This window comes from Oncorhynchus nerka, linkage group LG28 (genome assembly GCF_034236695.1).
Source record: "Oncorhynchus nerka isolate Pitt River linkage group LG28, Oner_Uvic_2.0, whole genome shotgun sequence".
Taxonomy (NCBI): Eukaryota; Metazoa; Chordata; class Actinopteri; order Salmoniformes; family Salmonidae; genus Oncorhynchus; species Oncorhynchus nerka.
The window spans coordinates 58409328-58429067 of NC_088423.1; the positions used below are offsets into that span (position 1 = coordinate 58409328).

At 43.0% G+C, this 19740-nt stretch overlaps 1 protein-coding gene across 1 annotated transcript in view; it reads left to right on the top strand.

The window, feature by feature from the left end:
* The window catches only part of LOC115113446 (protein kinase C-binding protein NELL1), a 481860-nt gene that overhangs the window by 226147 nt on the left and 235973 nt on the right, over nucleotides 1-19740 (top strand). Inside the window, exons 10-11 of the mRNA XM_029641098.2 lie at nucleotides 8154-8227; nucleotides 15732-15831. Of these exons, the coding sequence (XP_029496958.1) occupies nucleotides 8154-8227; nucleotides 15732-15831 (174 nt within the window). The remainder of the gene's footprint in view (nucleotides 1-8153; nucleotides 8228-15731; nucleotides 15832-19740) is intronic.

Genomic DNA, 19740 nt, shown 5'->3' on the forward strand with positions numbered 1-19740 from the left:
GTAAATGTCAATGCTATTTGGCTCTAAACAGACAGTACACGGTGGCAGACTATCTAACCACTGTAATGGATAGAAAACTGAGGAAAACACTATGTACAGACACAATGAGCACAGCCTGGCCATAGGGACCAGTTGTCTGGTTTCATAATAAGTTAATTGACTAATTTGGTGTTCAATAACTGTGGGTAACATTATTTTTTTAAATGGATACGCCATCTCTGTACCCCACACATACAGGACCCCCTGTAAGGACCCTCAATCGAGTATTGCGTTTCAAGCACATTCAACCACAAAGACCAGGGAGATTTTTTAATGCCTCAAAAAGAAGGGCACAGATTGGTAGATATGTAAAAACAGGCAGAACAATTAATATCCCTTTGAGCATGGTAAAGTTATTAATTACACTTTGGATATTGTATCAATACACACAGTTACTACACAGATACAGGCGTTCTTCCTAACTCAGTTGCTGGAGAGGAAGGAAACAGCTCAGAGATTCCATGAGGCCAATGGTGATTTTAAAACAGTTACAGAGTTGTGATATTAGAAAACTGAGGATGGATCAACAACATTAAAGTTACTCCACAATTACTAACCTAAATGACAGAGTAAAAATAATGAAGCTTGTACAGAATGAAAATATTCCAAAACATAAATCCTGTTTTCAACCATGTACTTAAAGATGCACTATGCAGTCAACACTTTGTAGAGCCACCCTTTGCAGCAATTACAGCTGCAAGTCTCTTGGGGTATGTCTCTATAAGCTTGGCACATCTAGCCACTGGGATTGTTACCCATTCTTCAAGGCAAAACTGCTCCAGCACCATCAAGTTGGATGGAGCTGGTGTACAGCAATTTTTAAGTCATACCACTGATTCTCAATTGGATTGAGGTCTGAGCTTTGACTAGGCCATTCCAGAACATTTAAACGTTTCCCCTTAAACCACTCGAGTATTGCTTTAGCAGTATGCTTAGGGTCATTGTCCTGCTGGAAGGTGAACCTCCGGCCTAGGTCTCAAATTTCTAGAAAACATGAAACAGGTTTCCCGCAAGAATCTCCCTGTATTTAGCACCATCCATCAATTCTGACCAGTTTCTCATTCCCTGCCGATGAAAAACATCCCCACAGAATGATGCAGCCACCACCATGCTTCACTGTGGGGATGGTGTTGTCATGACGTTGACCTCTTTGGGTATAGCAAGCCCCATCCCCCTCTCCCTGCCTCCCCCTTTCCTCCCTCAACTAGGTTGCTGAGTTCTACTTCCGGCGCCGACTGAGATGGCCGCCTCGCTTCGCGTTCCTAGGAAACTATGCAGTTTTTTGTTTTTTTACGTGTTATTTCTTACATTAGTACCCCAGGTCATCTTAGGTTTCATTACATACAGTCGAGAAGAACTACTGAATATAAGATCAGCGCCAACTCACCATCAGTACGACCAAGAATATGTTTTCCGCGACGCGGATCCGGTGTTCTGCCTTACAAACAGGACAACGGAATGGATCGCATGCAGCGACCCAAGGAAACGACTCCGAAAAAGAGGGAAACGAGGCGGTGTTCTGGTCAGACTCCGAAAAAGGGCATATCGCGCACCACTCCCCAGCATTCTTCTTGCCAATGTCCAGTCTCTTGACAACAAGGTTGACGAAATCCGAGCAAGGGTAGCATTCCAGAGGGACATCAGAGACTGCAACGTTCTCTGCTTCACAGAAACATGGCTTACTGGGAAGACGCTATCCGTTGCGGTGCAGCCAACGGGTTTCTCCACGCATCGCGCCGACAGAAACAAACATCTTTCTGGTAAGAAGAGTGGCGGGGGCGTATGTCTCATGACTAACGAGACATGGTGTGATGAAGGAAACATACAGGAACTCAAATCCTTCTGTTCACCTGATTTAGAATTCCTCACAATCAAATGTAGACCGCATTATCTTCCAAGAGAATTCTCCTCGATTATAATCACAGCCGTATATATCCCCCAAGCAGACACATCGATGGCTCTGAACGAACTTTATTTAACTCTTTGCAAACTGGAAACCATTTATCCGGAGGCTGCATTCATTGTAGCTGGGGATTTTAACAAAGCTAATCTGAAAACAAGACTCCTAAATTTTACCAGCATATCGATTGCGCAACCAGGGGTGGTAAAACCTTGGATCATTGTTACTCTAACTTCCGCGACGCATATAAGGCCCTGCCCCGCCCCCTTTCGGAAAAGCTGACCACGACTCCATTTTGCTGATCCCTGCCTACAGGCAGAAACTAAAACAAGAGGCTCCCACGCTGAGGTCTGTCCAACGATGGTCAGACCAAGCTGACTCCACACTCCAAGACTGCTTCCATCACGTGGACTGGGACATGTTTCGTATTGCGTCAGATGGAAATATTGACGAATACGCTGATTCGGTGTGCGAGTTCATTAGAACGTGCGTCGAAGATGTCGTTCCCATAGCAACGATAAAAACATTCCCAAACCAGAAACCGTGGATTGATGGCAGCATTCGCGTGAAACTGAAAGCGCGAACCACTGCTTTTAATCAGGGCAAGGTGTCTGGTAACATGTCCGAATATAAACAATGCAGCTATTCCCTCCACAAGGCTATTAAACAAGCTAAGCGTCAGTACAGAGACAAAGTGGAATCTTAATTCAATGGCTCAGACACAAGAGGCATGTGGCAGGGTCTACAGTCAATCACGGACTACAAGAAGAAACCCAGCCCAGTCACGGACCAGGATGTCTTGCTCCCAGGCAGACTAAATAACTTTTTGCCCGCTTTGAGGACAATACAGTGCCACTGACACGGCCTGCAACGAAAACATGCGGTCTCTCCTTCACTGCAGCCGAGGTGAGTAAGACATTTAAACGTGTTAACCCTCGCAAGGCTGCAGGCCCAGACGGCATCCCCAGCCGCGCCCTCAGAGCATGCGCAGACCAGCTGGCCGGTGTGTTTACGGACATATTCAATCAATCCCTATACCAGTCTGCTGTTCCCACATGCTTCAAGAGGGCCACCATTGTTCCTGTTCCCAAGAAAGCTAAGGTAACTGAGCTAAACGACTACCGCCCGTAGCACTCACTTCCGTCATCATGAAGTGCTTTGAGAGACTAGTCAAGGACCATATCACCTCCACCCTACCTGACACCCTAGACCCACTCCAATTTGCTTACCGCCCAAATAGGTCCACAGACGATGCAATCTCAACCACACTGCACACTGCCCTAACCCACCTGGACAAGAGGAATACCTATGTGAGAATGCTGTTCATCGACTACAGCTCGGCATTCAACAGCATAGTACCCTCCAAGCTCGTCATCAAGCTCGAGACCCTGGGTCTCAACCCCGCCCTGTGCAACTGGGTACTGGACTTCCTGACGGGCCGCCCCAGGTGGTGAGGGTAGGCAACAACATCTCCTCCCCGCTGATCCTCAACACGGGGGCCCCACAAGGGTGCGTTCTGAGCCCTCTCCTGTACTCCCTGTTCACCCACGACTGCGTGGCCACGCACGCCTCCAACTCAATCATCAAGTTTGCGGACGACACAACAGTGGTAGGCTTGATTACCAACAACGACGAGACGGCCTACAGGGAGGAGGTGAGGGCCCTCGGAGTGTGGTGTCAGGAAAATAACCTCACACTCAACGTCAACAAAACTAAGGAGATGATTGTGGACTTCAGGAAACAGCAGAGGGAACACCCCCCTATCCACATCGATGGATCAGTAGTGGAGAGGGTAGCAAGTTTTAAGTTCCTCGGCATACACATCACAGACAAACTGAATTGGTCCACTCACACTGACAGCGTCGTGAAGAAGGCGCAGCAGCGCCTCTTCAACCTCAGGAGGCTGAAGAAATTCGGCTTGTCACCAAAAGCACTCACAAACTTCTACAGATGCACAATCGAGAGCATCCTGGCGGGCTGTATCACCGCCTGGTACGGCAACTGCTCCGCCCTCAACCGTAAGGCTCTCCAGAGGGTAGTGAGGTCTGCACAAAGCATCACCGGGGCAAACTACCTGCCCTCCAGGACACCTACACCACCCGATGTTACAGGAAGGCCATAAAGATCATCAAGGACATCAACCACCCGAACCACTGCCTGTTCACCCCGCTATCATCCAGAAGGCGAGGTCAGTACAGGTGCATCAAAGCTGGGACCGAGAGACTGAAAAACAGCTTCTATCTCAAGGCCATCAGACTGTTAAACAGCCACCACTAACATTGAGTGGCTGCTGCCAACACACTGTCATTGACACTGACCCAACTCCAGCCACTTTAATAATGGGAATTGATGGGAAATGATGTAAATATATCACTAGCCACTTTAAACAATGCTACCTTATATAATGTTACTTAACCTACATTATTCATCTCATATGCATATGTATATACTGTACTCTAGATCATCGACTGCATTCTTATGTCACTAGCCACTTTAACTATGCCACTTTGTTTACTTTGTCTACATACTCATCTCATATGTATATACTGTACTCGATACCATCTACTGTATGCTGCTCTGTACCATCACTCATTCATATATCCTTATGTACATATTCCTTATCCCCTTACACTGTGTACAAGACAGTAGTTTTGGAATTGTTAGTTAGATTACTTGTTGGTTATCACTGCATTGTCGGAACTAGAAGCACAAGCATTTCGCTACACTCGCATTAACATCTGCTAACCATGTGTATGTGACAAATAAAATTTGATTTGATTTGATTTGATTTTGTGGTCAGAGAGATGTCGTAAATTCCTGAGGATCTCCTCATGGACACACAGTGTAGAGAGAGTACATTTTCATAGAGAACAAAGCAATTCCTTCCACCTCACAGAACTTGAGGTACGAACAAATTTCATGTTCCGAAGAAAGTATAAAAGATCGGTGAAGAATCCAGCTACGAACTGGTCCATTTGTCACAACTTGCGGAAGCTCATGGGAGACGGTGTTGCCACATTACCATAACGCTGTTTATATAATAGCCTCAGATATGAGGTTTACATCTAATTGTTGAATAAGATGAATGAGTGAGCATGATACTGTTTGTATAATTGTGTAATATGATTTTGGACTGTTTCATGAAGAAAAATAAAATTCCCTTTTGATTTGAACTAAATCAGAGTACTCAGGGACGGTCCTCTGATTTAGTTCAAAGGGTCAGGCCTCCTGGGACAGCCCTTTTTCGGCCCTTCCGAATAAAACCCCTACTCGGGTTTTTTATCAGCAGACCGAGCTTACCTCAATTATGAGATGGCTAAAGGTTGCAGACCATGTTTTTCTCCATTAGAGGAGAAAAAGGTTGTAGACCATTGCTGAATCTTTTAACCATACCACGTGGTTAAACTCTTAGACTATCGATACCGACAGAATAAGAACAAGTCTTTGATATTATTTACTAGTCTGCAGCTAGGAATTCAGTATCATTGAACACTAGGAGAACGACAACCGCCGAAACATCCACTCTATAACAAATGAATGAATGTCACTCTGAACTATCCCATATAACCACGACGGAGAGAGAGAGGGAGAGAGACGGACAATTCTTCAAAATAAACAAACTTTTCACCAGCGATCAAGACGACACACTGAGCGTAAATATATATATTGATTGCAATTGTTCCCGAATGAGTGAGCGTTCATGTGCAAAGGATTAGCATTTCAATTATTATAATTATCACTCTGTCATGACTTCTTACTTGACCCCCACTCCCCCTTTGTCTAACAAGCCGAAATGCCGGTTTAGCCCACTAGGGCACATTCTCCTATCATTTCATGTAACCATATTTATTGTTTGTTTATGCATTTCTGTGAATTACTTAGTTAGCAATAAATAAATTATATAAGACAATTGATGTATGGATGACTCATAGTGAAGACTGGGTTTGTGCAGATAACCAACAATTTACGACGTTTGGAATGAGACTAATGTGAGGTAAAGTAAATAATTCATTAATTCGAAGACTAATTGATCAGATAAAATATCTGAAAAGGTTTTTTAGGAAATGACTTTCTAGTAATTACGGTTGCATGATTAATCAGTCTAATCACGTAATACTAATTACAGAGAACCTTTGATAAAAACTATGTCTTCATTTACTGATAGTAAAGACACGACAGTGTACTCGGGGTGATGCGAGGTGTTGGGTTTGCACCCACATAGTGTTATCCTTGATGGAAAAAAGCTCAATTTTAGTCTCATCTGACCAGAGTACCTTCTTCCATATGTTTGGGGAGTCTCCCACATGCCTTTTGGCGTACACCAAATGTGTTTGCTTATTTTTTCTTTAAGCAAATGACTTTTTTTCTGTCCACTCTTCCGTAAAGCCCAGCTCTGTGGAGTGTACGGCTTAAAGTGGTCCTATGGACAGATACTCCAATCTCCTTTGGGGAGCTTTGCATCTCCTTCAGGGTTATCCTTGGTCTCTTTGTTACCTATCTGATTAATGCCCTCCTTGCCTGGTCCGTTTTGGTGGGCGGTCCGAGTTTTGGTGGGCGGCCATCTCTTGGCAGGTTTGTTGTGGTGCCATATTCTTTCCATTTTTAATAATGGGTTTAATGGTTCTCCGTGGGATGTTCAAAGTTTCAGATATTTTTTTTATAACCCAACCCTGATCAGTTCTTCTCCACAACTTTGTCCCTGACCTGTTTGGCGAGCTTCTTGGTCTTCATAGTGCCGCTTGCTTGGTGGTGCCCCTTGCTAAGTGGTGTTGCAGACTGTGGAGCCTTTCAGAACAGGTGTGTACATATACTGAGATCATGTGACAGATCATGTGACACTTAGATTGCACACAGGTGGACTTCATTTAACTAATTATGTGACATCTGAAGGTAATTGGTTGCACCAGATCTTATTTTGGGGCTTCCTAGTAAAAGGGGTGAATACATATGCATGCACCACTTTTCCGTTTTTTTCCCCTATTTTTTTTAAACAATATTTTTTTTTACATTTCACTTCACCAATTTGGACTATTTCGTGTATGTTCATTACATAAAATCCAAATAAAAACCCATTTATATTACAGGTTGTTATGCAACAAAATAGGAAAGACGCCAAAAGGGTGAATACTTTTGCAAGGCACTGTAAAGTAATACTACAAAAATTGTGGCAAAGGACTCTTTGTCCTGAATAAATAGCTTTATGTTTGGGGAAAATCCAACAAAACACATCACTGAGTACCGCTCTTCACATTTTCAATCATGGTTGTGGCTTCATCATGTTATGGGTATGCTTGTCATCGACAAGAACTAGTGAGTTTTTTGAATGGGATACACAAGCGAAATCCTAGAGGCAAACCTGGTTCAGTCTGTTTTCCAACAGACACTGGGAGACAAATTCACCTTTCAGCAGGAGGCCAAATCTACACTGGAGTTGCTTACCAAGATGACACTGAATATTCACGAGTGGCCTACAGTTTTGAATTAAATCGTTTTGAAAATCTATGGCATGACTTTAAAATGGCTGTCTAGCAATGATCAACAATTAAGATGACAGAGCTTGAAGAATTTCAAAATGGACAAATATTGTACAATCCAGGTGTGCAAAGCTCTTAGGGCCAGATCCCGACTTCAGAATGTATGACTTTCCTACACTACGCCCACCTTTCCTATGCACTTCTCAGTATTTGGTGTACAGACTTAATTCATGTGCTTAATGCGCTCTTCAGGTGTGAACCTTGCACACTCTGAATAAATTTCATTCAACTGCTGAAAACCCTGGCCAAAATGTCTCATGGCTTTGTCATTCAATAGCATTTTAAGTACATTTTCATCTTAAGCCATCCCTTTAAATATGGTGCACCTTTTGATTATAATTTTGTCAGACTCAATAGAATACTTTGAGAGAATGGGTTGAGAATATATTGATCAACGAAATGTCACATAGGCCTTCCTAATTAATATATCAGATAGGGTTACACAAAATTCAAGTAACTTTCACAAAATTCCCAGGATTAACATAAATCCTGGTAGGAATATGGCTGAAATCAGGAGAGAATAAAGCAGGAAATCTGGGAATCCTCCAACCAGAATTTATAGAAAATCTGGGAATTTTAGAAAAGTAACCGGCATGTTGCAACCCTAATACCAGAATTGCTTTACTGTATATATACTCACATATCACCAATGATAAAGTCCTTTTCCTTTGTCCCCACAGAAAAATGCACCTACATGGCCCAAACTTTGTCAGAGGGCCAGCGTCTGCTAATGAAAAGGTGCACAGAATGCAAGGTAACAACGGATCCATCCTTCCCTGACTAACAGCATTTGGGTTGTAACAATAACATTATTGTGATACTCAGAACTATTGTGAAGTATTGTGATACTCAGAAGTACTGTGAAGTATCATGATATTAATGGCAAGTAAACAAAACCTGAAGCAGACTTTATTTCTTGAGGAAAACGGTCCTAATGTTGGAAACAAAGAAAGAAACAGCATTACGTGTCACCCAGTGTCAAATTTGTGTATATTCGAAGCTATAGCACACAATATTTTAAATAAAGCAGGTTTTCAAAGAGTTGAGTTTGCTTCGTGTTTTCCTTCTTGCCATCGAAAATCGAGTATCATATTATTGTGATACTGGTATCGTAACAAGCAAGCTGTACAACTCGGTTCTGTAGATTGATCTCTGTGTTATTTAATTATCCAACTGGCTTTATTAGTTCTCAGAGCCCAGACACAATATGTTGTCATGCCTGTACTGTGAGGATCACAATGGGTCAGATTAGCTTAGCAATGATTGACAATAACCAGACCTTCTCTCACCCACAGAAGAAGGGACGAGGGAACTGTGCTGGTTTGACAGTTTACACCCTGTTGTAAATCACAGGAGAAGGAGGGCTCTTTCTACGCCTTTAGTATCAAACAAAGGAATTGCTTTGTTTCAGTCTTTCCCCGCTGAAACTCTAACACGGTCAAACGTGGATAGGGGAACAATATTTCTAACAGAAGAATGTGGGGGATGGTCAGTCGGGAGCTATAGAAAACAAATGTAATATTACTTTTAATTGTGTGATGTCATTAACTGTATGGACGAAATACTGTTCCTCGGAAAGTATATCCCATTTATCTGTCAAGTTCCCATCCAATACATTGTGCATATAATATGAAAAATCATGCATGTGATTTTAGGAGGTATAAGAGAATCTATCTCTTGTAAACTGTGCATAATTAAGTAGCCATGCCCCGAGTGAGGTCGGAGTGACTGTCAGATGGACGGCGCCGTCCCCTTTGGCCAGAGTGCATAAAAAGCTTTGGTAGCGAAATTAGAATTTGACCAGGAAACATGAGGTGGTAGCTACAGGTGGTAGCTCCACACCTCAACACGAGGTGAAGAAATAAACACATTTTATTTTAGACCAGAGAGACGGCGAGCTGCAGCTCATGTCCATAGTGGTCCGAATTCTGAACCCTGAGTAATCAACACGAGGAGGAAGAGGCGACAAACTCCCCTCTCAGTCAACTGCTACAGCTGATTAGCTGTCCTGAGTAAAATATCCCGAACTCTTCAAAACATCCTTCTACCCTTGTCAAATCACCATAGTATTTTACTCTCATCACCAATGGGAACCGTTGACATGGCTGGCTATCTTCCAGAGTGAACAACCGTAGAAGACTGGAAAGGTGAGACCCCTTTTAGACAATCATAGCCATGCAGCTTGCCGCTGAAAGGCCACAATCTTCTTAAGGAGTGCTGGCTCCATCCGAACAAAGGCAATCACACGTAAATACATTCATGATTTCCTATTCCAAACGGGCGGCAGTTCGTGTGCAAACTATATGATTAATGCTACTGTGAGAATTGTTCTGAAATGTCTCGACGATAAGTGTACCTTTTTTTTCTCTCTCTCTACGCCCTTCTCCATCTATGTTGTAACAAGCCGTCATATTTTGTCAGTCTGCTCGGGACCTTTGCAAAGGGTGTAAGTTTATTCTGTGTTATGATTTAGTAAATAATAATATTTATAATCATATTAATTTAAATAAATAAATAAAGCAATTTGTGTAGAACTTAATCATGAGCAAGTTTGGGGTTTATGCAGATGGTTACGACTGTTCAGAATTATGATATGATTAATAAAATGACTGTTTATCGATGAAATAGATATATACCTAATAGAGTTTCATTTGGGAGATGGTAAATCTTTAAACAACCTCTTCCATGGTGCCACAAATTCCTAATGAGTTAGTTGTTACATGATTCATTTAATCGGGTAACAATTAAACACAGTTAGTGGTTTAAATAAATAAGTCAGATTAATGAATGTAAAGTCACGACACTCTTCAATCTTTATTTTTTCTTGCTCTTCCATGGGTGAGATATGAGGGTATTTGAGAGTAATGTATGAACATACAAACAAAGGGCTGTTTGAAGTGTTTCAGGGGTAAATCTAAGGAGCAGGGCTGTGTCCAAATACGAGGGACAGGACCCTATGAGGCGTGGTCAAAAGTAATATATTATTGGGAATAGATTGCAATTTGGGTCGCAGATTAAATTTAAGGAGCTGGCAGCACAGGGACCGTATTGCAGCGCAGTAGACTATAATTAAAGTCATTATTCCACTGAGGGAATTAATGCTGCCATTTATCTTAAAAGGCATTTTTCAAAGATAAAATGTGTGTTTTACTTTCGTCTTTGGTTACAATGAGACTAGCCAGCCGGAGAGGAAAAAGGTTTTAAGGCCCCCTTTAGACTGTAAAGTGGTAATCTGTGCTGTGCAGCTAGCTTTCCTTCAGACAGTGATTACAGTCTCCATCATCTGTCACCATGGTTGTTGAAGTGGAGAACTAGTCAGTTCAATAATATACAGTACCAGTCAAAAGTTTGGACACACTACTCATTCAAGGGTTTTTCTTTTTTTTTTAAACTATTTTCTACATGGTAGAATAATCAAAACATCAAAACTATTAAATAACACATATGGAATCACAAAAAGTGTTAAACAAATCAAAATATATATTTATGTTTTCAAATCTTCAAAGTAGCCACCCTTTGCCTTGATGACCGCTTTGCACACTCTTGGCATTCTCTCAACCAGATTAATGAGGAATGCTGTTCCAGAAGCCTTTTGAAGGAGTCCCCAACTATGTTGAGCATCCCAAACCATCTCAATTGGTTTGAGGCCAGGTGAATGTGGAGGCCAGGTCATCTGATGCAGCACTCCATTTCTCTCCTTCTTGGAAAAATAGTCCTTACAAAGGCTGGAGGTGTGTTTTGGGTCATTTTCCTGTTGAAAAACAAATGATAGTCCCACTAAGTGCAAACCAGATGGGATGGCGTATCGCTGCAGAATGCTGTGGTAGCCATGCTGGGTAAGCCTTGAATTCTAAATAAATCACTGACAGTGTCAACAGCAAAGCACCCCCACACCATCAAACCTCCTCCTCCATGCTTCACATTGGAAACCACATATGCAGAGATAATCCATTCACCAAAAATCTCAAATTTGTACTCTTCAGACAGATTTCCAATGGTCAAATTTCTGTTGTTTGAGTTTCTTGGCCCATGCAAGACTCTTCTTCTAATTGGTGTCCTTTCGTAGTGATTTCTTTGAAGCAATTTGACGATGAAGGCCTTATTCATGCAGTCTCCTCTGAACAGTTGATGTTGAGATGTGTCTGTTACTTGAACTCTGTGAAGCATTTACTTGGGCTGCAATTTCTGAGGCTGTTAACTCTAATGAACTTATCCTCTGCAACAGAGGTAATTCTGGTTCTTCCTGTCCTGTGACGGTCCTCATGAGAGCCAGTTTCATCATAGTGCTTGATGGTTTTTGCATCTGCACTTGAAGAAACTTTCAAAGTTCTTAACATTTTCTGAATTTACTGACCGTCATGTCTAAAGTAATGATAGACTGTCCTTTCTCTTTGCTTATTTGAGCTGTTCTTGACGTAATTTGGAATTGGTCTTTTACCAAATAGGGCTATCTTCTGTGTACCATCCCTACCTTGTCACAACACAACTGATTGGCTCAAACACATTCCACATATTAACTTTTAACAAGAATCACCATGTTTATTGAATTGCATTCAATTTGACTACCTCATGAAGCTGGATGAGAGAATGCTTTGATTGTGCAAAGCTGTCATCAAGGCAAAGGGTGGCTACTGAAGAATATAAAATATAAATAATATTTTGCTCCTACCTGACACGCAGGCGTCCCATCTAGACATCTGGTAATGCAAATGCGCTACGCTAAATGCTAATAGCACTCTTTAAAACTCAAACGTTCATTAAAATACACATGCAGGGTACTGAATTAAAGATACACTCGTTGTGAATCCAGGCAACAAGTCAGATTTTTTAAATGCTTTTCGGCGAAAACATGAGAAGCTATTATCTGATAGCATGTAACACCCCAAAAGACCCGCAGGGGACGTAAACAAAATAATTAGCATAGTCGGCGCTACACAAAACGCACAAATAAAATATAAAACATTCATTACCTTTGTCCATCTTCTTTGTTGGCACTCCTAGATGTCCCATAAACATCACTATTGGGTCTTTTTTTCGATTAAATCGGTCCATATATAGCCTAGATATCGATCTATGAAGACTGTGTGATCAAGGAAAAAAATAGCGTTTTATAACGTAACGTCATTTTTTTAAATTAAAAAAGTCGACGATAAACTTTCACAAAACACTTCGAAATACTTTTGTAATGCAACTTTAGGTATTAGTAAACGTTAATAAGCGATCAAATTGATCATGAGGCGATGTATATTCTATAGCTGTCCGTCTGGAAAAAATGTCCGGGTAAATCTCAACCAAAATATCCGGTCGGAGACCGGAAGAACTGCGCTGCCTTGTGTCCGTTTGACCAAGAAACAAATCTTAGGCAAATGACAAGTGTGGAAGCCTCCTCCGCTCCCTCCACTGGCTTCCAGTTGAAGCTCGCATCCGCTACAAGACCATGGTGCTTGCCTACGGAGCTGTGAGGGGAACGGCACCTCAGTACCTCCAGGCTCTGATCAGGCCCTACACCCAAACAAGGGCACTGCGTTCATCCACCTCTGGCCTGCTCGCCTCCCTACCACTGAGGAAGTACAGTTCCCGCTCAGCCCAGTCAAAACTGTTCGCTGCTCTGGCCCCCAATGGTGGAACAAACTCCCTCACGACGCCAGGACAGCGGAGTCAATCACCACCTTCCGGAGACACCTGAAACCCCACCTCTTTAAGGAATACCTAGGATAGGATAAAGTAATCCCTCTCACCCCCCCTCCCCCTGAAAAGATTTAGATGCACTACTGTTCCACTGGAGGTCATAAGGTGAATGCACCAATTTGTAAGTCGCTCTGGATAAGAGCGTCTGCTAAATGACTTAAATGTAAATGTAAATGTCTGTATGTATTGCAACCTCGGCCCCATTAAATGTGGTTCACCTTTATCAATGGGTTCAAGTCGCGCGTGGATATATTTTTCCATTTTCAGTGATCAGATTTTCCTGCACTTTTCGATGAAACGCACGTTCTGTTATAGTCACAGCCGTGATTTAACCAGTTTTATAAACGTCTGAGTGTTTTCTATCCACACATACTAATCATATGCATATACTATATTCCTGGCATGAGTAGCAGGGCGCTGAAATGTTGCACGATTTTTAACAGAATGTTCGAAAAAGTAGGGGGTAGGAGTAACAGGTTAACTCTTTTTTGGTTACTACATGATTCCATATGTGTTATTTCATAGTTTTGATGTCTTCACTATTATTCTACAATGTTGAAAATAGCACAAATTAAGAAACCCTGGAAAGAGTAGGTGTGTCCAAACTTTTAACTGGTACTGTAGGTGTATACACTTCCCTTGCTCAAATTGCAGCAAACAGAGAGCTTAAAGGGGTAATTTGGACATTACATTTAGAAAGTTGCCCTTCTCACTCCTCTTTATTTGTAGCTATTAGTCGTGTAAGTTAGCTGGAGGTTGTAGTGGCTGTTTAACCTTATACTGCATTGGGCTAAATCAGGGTTCCACAGAGTGTTTCTTGGTAGTCTTAAACAAATCTAATTTGAAACAAAAGTATACACCTCACACATGGTTATGGGATTTAAAAAAGGAGACATCTGTACCCTGTCAAATATAGAGCTGAAATGTATTACAGTTTGTGTTTGCATCCCATTATTACACTTTATATATATATATCACAGAAGACTGAAATATAACAAAACCGTTTGACATAGAAACACTGGATTTTTGGCGGCTTTCAACTTTGTGGCATCAGTTTGGGGAAGGCCCTTTCCTGTTTCAGCATGACAATGCCCCCGTGCACAATGTGAGGTCCATACAGAAACGGTTTGTCTAGATCTGTGTGGAATAACTTGACTGGCTTGCACAGAACTCTGACCTCAACCCCATTGAACACCTTTGGGATGAATTGGAACGCAAACTGCAAGCCAGGCCTAATCGCCCATCATCAGTGCCCACATCAGTCAAGCAGTAAAATCAGAACAGCACGGAGTTGTCATGCCTGCTCCCGCTCTCCCTCCCTGGCGTGCGAAGGCACCAGGCTCCCCAGCATTACACACTCCTGCCACCATCAGTACGCACCCCTGCCTTTCCCCGTCAAGCACATCAGCGATTACTGGACTCGCCTTGACTCAATTACCTCTGTCATTATCTTCCCAATATCTGTCTGGTCCCTGCTCTATTCCCTGCTGCAGCATTAGTGCTGACGCTGTTCTTCACCTGGTCTTTCTGTCTGTTTCCTGATTAAATGTTGACTCCCCGTACCTGCTTCTCATCTCCTGCGTCATTCCTTACAGGAGTGTGAAGAGACACACACACAGAGGCACACACATTGCATTCTCAAACATGCTAAGAAACACACTACCCATACATTTTAATATTGTTTTTCTGCTGTATTATTGATTTTTGGTTGTAGATATGTTATGGTAGAGTAGTATGTCATAGTATGTTATGTTATGTATTGTTTTATTGTATGTAATTGTGATTGGACCACAGAAAGCGTTGCTGCTGCTGGGTTCCGGAATAAATAAATATTATACACAGGCACTACTTTTCACCAGGGTCAAAAGTATTGCACTATGTAGGGAATATGGTGTGGGAAATATGGTGTGGGATATTTGGGAAACAAACACAGTTGTTGTAGCACCTGGAAGGGGGTGACTTTGAAGTAACTTTGAAATAGAGAGGTGTCTAAGGGGTCTGAGTCAATGCTTCACACCTTGAGAGGCACACAGGGACCATGGAGGAGCGGAAACTGAGACAGGTTGACGTATGTAACTGTGCGCATGGCTATTTATTTCAAAAGTCCATGGAAGACGGATTTATAGAGAGGAGAGGCTGAGTCTTCTCCCTTTCTTTGTGAATCCCTGTATATCCCTGTCTCTCGGCATTTACATTTATGTTGTGGGTACTGTGCCTATATTCTGTAGTAGTGTGTTTCTCTTTTTGCATGTGTCGAGGATCAGTGTAAAATATAATTATCCTTCTGCTACAAGGATGCAAGTGCACTAATTTATTCAAACAACCAACTAACATACAAGATAACGCTGTACATTTAATATTAAACAATTAGCATTGCACCCTAACCCTTCCTGGTCATATTAAAAAAGGGGCTGTTATCTTTTGCATTTGAGCTTTGCTATATGCTACGAAAGTCAATAATTTGTTGACGTCATGCTAATTATAATCTAATGTTAATTGCCCCTGGGGGGTTAAATAAAGTTGTATTGATTTGAGTTGCTTGAATGTGTGTATTTGGGTTGTGTTTGCAGAATGGGCTGATGGTGAGAGTGACAGAGAACTGTCCGGAGCTCAACTGCACCCTCAAGGAACAGATCCTACCTGACAACAGGTGCTGCAATGTCTGCAAAGGTTGGTCCTTCACCTTTGAAGTCGCTTGCTACTGTTTCAGCCCTCAGTCCCTCTCCCCTTGCAGTTTCTCATTGGCCGAGCTATCATCTTCTGCTACTCAACATTTAATTAGTCTGAATCATTCCTCATTGCCGTTTATCATTGCTCCCACCCTTACAACCCGTAAGGGAGCATGGAGAAGCTAACAATCCTGGCCTGCTGCTTGTTTGAGTGGAGTCAATGTCTGTGTCCCAAATGGCTCCATATTCCCTGTATAGTGCACTTATCCTGTATAGTGCAGAACTTTTCATCAGGGCCCATAAGGCTCTGGTCAAAAGTAGTGCACTATGTAGGGGACAGGGTCTTTTAAATGGTTATATTTGTCTCTTTACGTCCTGCATGAATATTTTATCCGTTGTTGGCTTGAGTTCAGAGCAAAATGTTCTGTCTGCTTTAGACCGGCTCTCACCATGCCAATTTGCATAATTTCTACCATTTTGAAAGCGAAAGGATATATTAGCTAAACAGGCAGTTAACCCACTGTTCCAAGGCCGTCATTGAAAATAAGAATTTGTTCTTATCTGACTTGACTAGTTAAAAAAAAGGTAAAAAAAAAAAAAAAAAAAATCCATAGATAATTTTGTAAATAGATTGAATACACAGAAACAGTTAGAGGCAGGCGACTGTGAAATTATGTGAATAAGAGAGATATGTGGAAAAAATATGCGCACCTTGGAGATGAATATGGTCAATTTCAACTGAACAAATTCAGATTTGTTAAACCAAGACTTATCGTTTGGTCTATGTATTTTGGCCATTCAGATAAACATCAGTGCAGTGCAGAGGAGCGGAGTCTTTTCCTTTTCAGGACATCTTCCACTCATAACCTGCCATTATCTCCTTATGGGTTGAATGAGGCCTGTTATATTGGATATTACCTACTAGTCATTAAGTCAGCATTTTCTACCTTTTCAATTGCACTGAATGGAAAGGTTTAAAGCCCTCGGAAAAGGGATTGGGGGATGTGTGTGTGCACGCTGTAGGCCTGCAAGTGCATTTCCTTTTCTGTCTCCCTCATGGCATCAGCCAAACTTACACCTCTCAAGTTCTGATTCTTTGTACATGTAAGACCTCTTCTGAGAAAGAGGGAGAGAAAGAGAGAAAATGACAGAGAAAGAAAGAGAGAGGGAGAAAGAGAGAGAGAGAAAAATATCAGAGAGAGTATATGCAGAGCGAGGGAGAGAGATTGCAGAGAAGGAAAGACAGAGGGATAAAGAAGGAAAAACATGTCAGAGAGAGAGAGAGATACTTTTTTGACTTTTTGTCTTTCTTTAATGATACATCCTCATTTCATGAAAACCTCACCACCCACCCCCCTTTAAAAAACAAATATCCCCTGTGCTGCACACTCACCTTGCCCACTACCCCATGATACAAAACAACATCACACATCACAATAACCAAAACCTCACCACTTCTTCAACCCTATATCCAACCCATATTCCCAAGCTATCTGCCTCCGCGACACAACATATCTCCTGAAACATCTCCCCACTTTTTACCATTTTATAGAACTCAAATTCCACCCTAAGGCGCACAGAGACCATCCCATTAAATAATAGTAAAGGGGCTGTTATCCCCCACCTTTGACCCTCTTCCTCCTTGTTAGCCAAATAGCCAAGTTTGCCTGAGCAAACAGAAAATCAACAACACACATTTGCCTTTTCCTTATTCGAATACCTGTACCAATTATAAATATCCCGACAGTAAACTCCACCCCCAACCTCTTACACAGACATTCCAACCGAGACATCAATGGCATTAACCTGGCACAAAACATATGATGCACAGTTTCACTCGTGATAAAGAGGGACACCCCTGTCTGACTCCAGGGTCGACCCGTGCCATTAGTTATTAGTGGCCAGGGATCCATGTAAAACCCTTCACTGGATGTCCCCTGACCTCTTTGTTACTGGGGATTTGTAGAGCCTCCATCTAAAACCCACCATACTCTCTGCCTCACATATCCCCTGTCACTGATGTGCCTTCACTCCTGTTAGGCTCCTAATGTTCCTCACCTTAATGCAAAGGTTGTAGAGGGTTTTACCTCCCACCCACTCAAACTCCCCCAGGCTTGGTGTGTTAAAGTCTCAGCCGTCAACTGCAGTGGCGGAACCATTGGTGGCCCCTCCCCCTTTGGCTGCTCAAACACCTTCCTTACCGGCTCAGACAGTGCTTCCTGGACCTCCCTCAGGAATCTCTCCAGCAGCCTAAGAGATGTTAGTCCTGTTTGTTGTGCCAGGACTTCCTGTGTTTTCCACCCCCAGCAGCCGCAGGTCGCCCAGCCTTATTAAACCCGCTGCCATCAGTTGCTTTTGCAGGGTGACCGATTGAATCGATCTCAAAAGGATGACTGGATTGTGGGAGATAGGCTCCTCCCATAGCCGAGGCTCCACACCCCCTTCTCGTGTGGGCCTTAGCAGCTGCCAGGTCCTTAGCACCACAGAGTAAAATCAGAGACCTGCTGTTCTCAGCCTCTCCAGCCTCATGAGGAACAGCTGCCTGTCCCAATCCTAATCCGCCAGCTCTCCTCAGCAGCGAGCACACTGGTTCCCTCCAGCCAACATTAGTATGGAACAGCAGTCTCTGCGCCGACTTTAATCCAAAGGCAGCCGCCCTGCTCTCCAGTTCCACCAGGCCCTGTCCTCCTTTGTGGACAACACTGCCGCCCTCAGTCAGTGATGCCTGAGGGGGGTTGAGGACATCCAGTTTATGCCACAGGAAGGATGCCGCCAGGTTGTTGATTATCAGCACCCTCACTCTATATGACACTTGGGACAGGAGACACCTCCAACTGGCCAATCTGTGACAGCCCCTCCCAGTTATTCCTGACCCACCTCTCCAAGCCCAGGTACACCCCTTTAAGCCCTTGACAACCCCACTGCAAACCACTGGATGCAGAGGGGGGCCCCTATCCCTCCTTGCCCCACATAACAGAGCTTTGCTCTTGCCCTAGTTCACCTTAGCTGATGAAGCTCCCTCGCACACCTTCAGACTGCATATCCTGCCCATCCCTGACCATCACAGAAATGTCATATGCATACGCTGACACTGCTATGCCTGTCAACACACCCATGCCTGTCCAGCACACTCCCTGCAGTCTCTTGCGTAGGAGGCCCTGAAAAAGTATATATGGCTAGTGTATATAACTGCCCCGATAGAGGGTATCCGTATCCAATGCCACTCAGGCTGGCCTACTGAGCCCCCATCCCACCTTGACCATACACGACGCCCCAGAATACTACATCTTCATACAAGCCAAAAACCTATCCCCAAACCCAAACACAGACATCACATTGAATAGATACTCATGGTCCACTCTATCAAAAGCCTTCTCTTGGTCTAAAGAGAACAGTCCATATTAGAAACTCTCAACAAGTCCAACATGTCCCTGATTAAGAACAAGTTGTACGTGATTGAGCATCCTGGTACACATTATGTCTGGTCCTTGTGTACTGTAGAGTCCAGGTGCGATATCAGTCTGTTAGCGAGGGCCGTTGAAAATATATTGTAGTCCGCACAGAGCAAAGCCACAGGGCTCCAGTTCTTAAGTTCACACACGTCCACTTTTTTGGGCAGGAGAGTCAGAGCCGCCTGACGGCAGCTCATTGGCAACTCTCCTACCCCGACGCTCTCACCCAACATGTAAAACAAGTCCAGTCCATCCAACAGCCTCAGACAATGCATTCCCTTGGCTTCATCACTCGGTCTTTCCAAACCAAATAAGAAGGAGCTGGGAGCATCCATCTCCTTGAGCATGGAGAACCTAGCTCTTGCAAGTTCTCCCTTTGCTTTAACCTGGAAAAAACTGCCCAGGTCCCTAAGTAATTCAGCTAAATTAACCTAGAAGCCTACATTGCCTTGCCACCC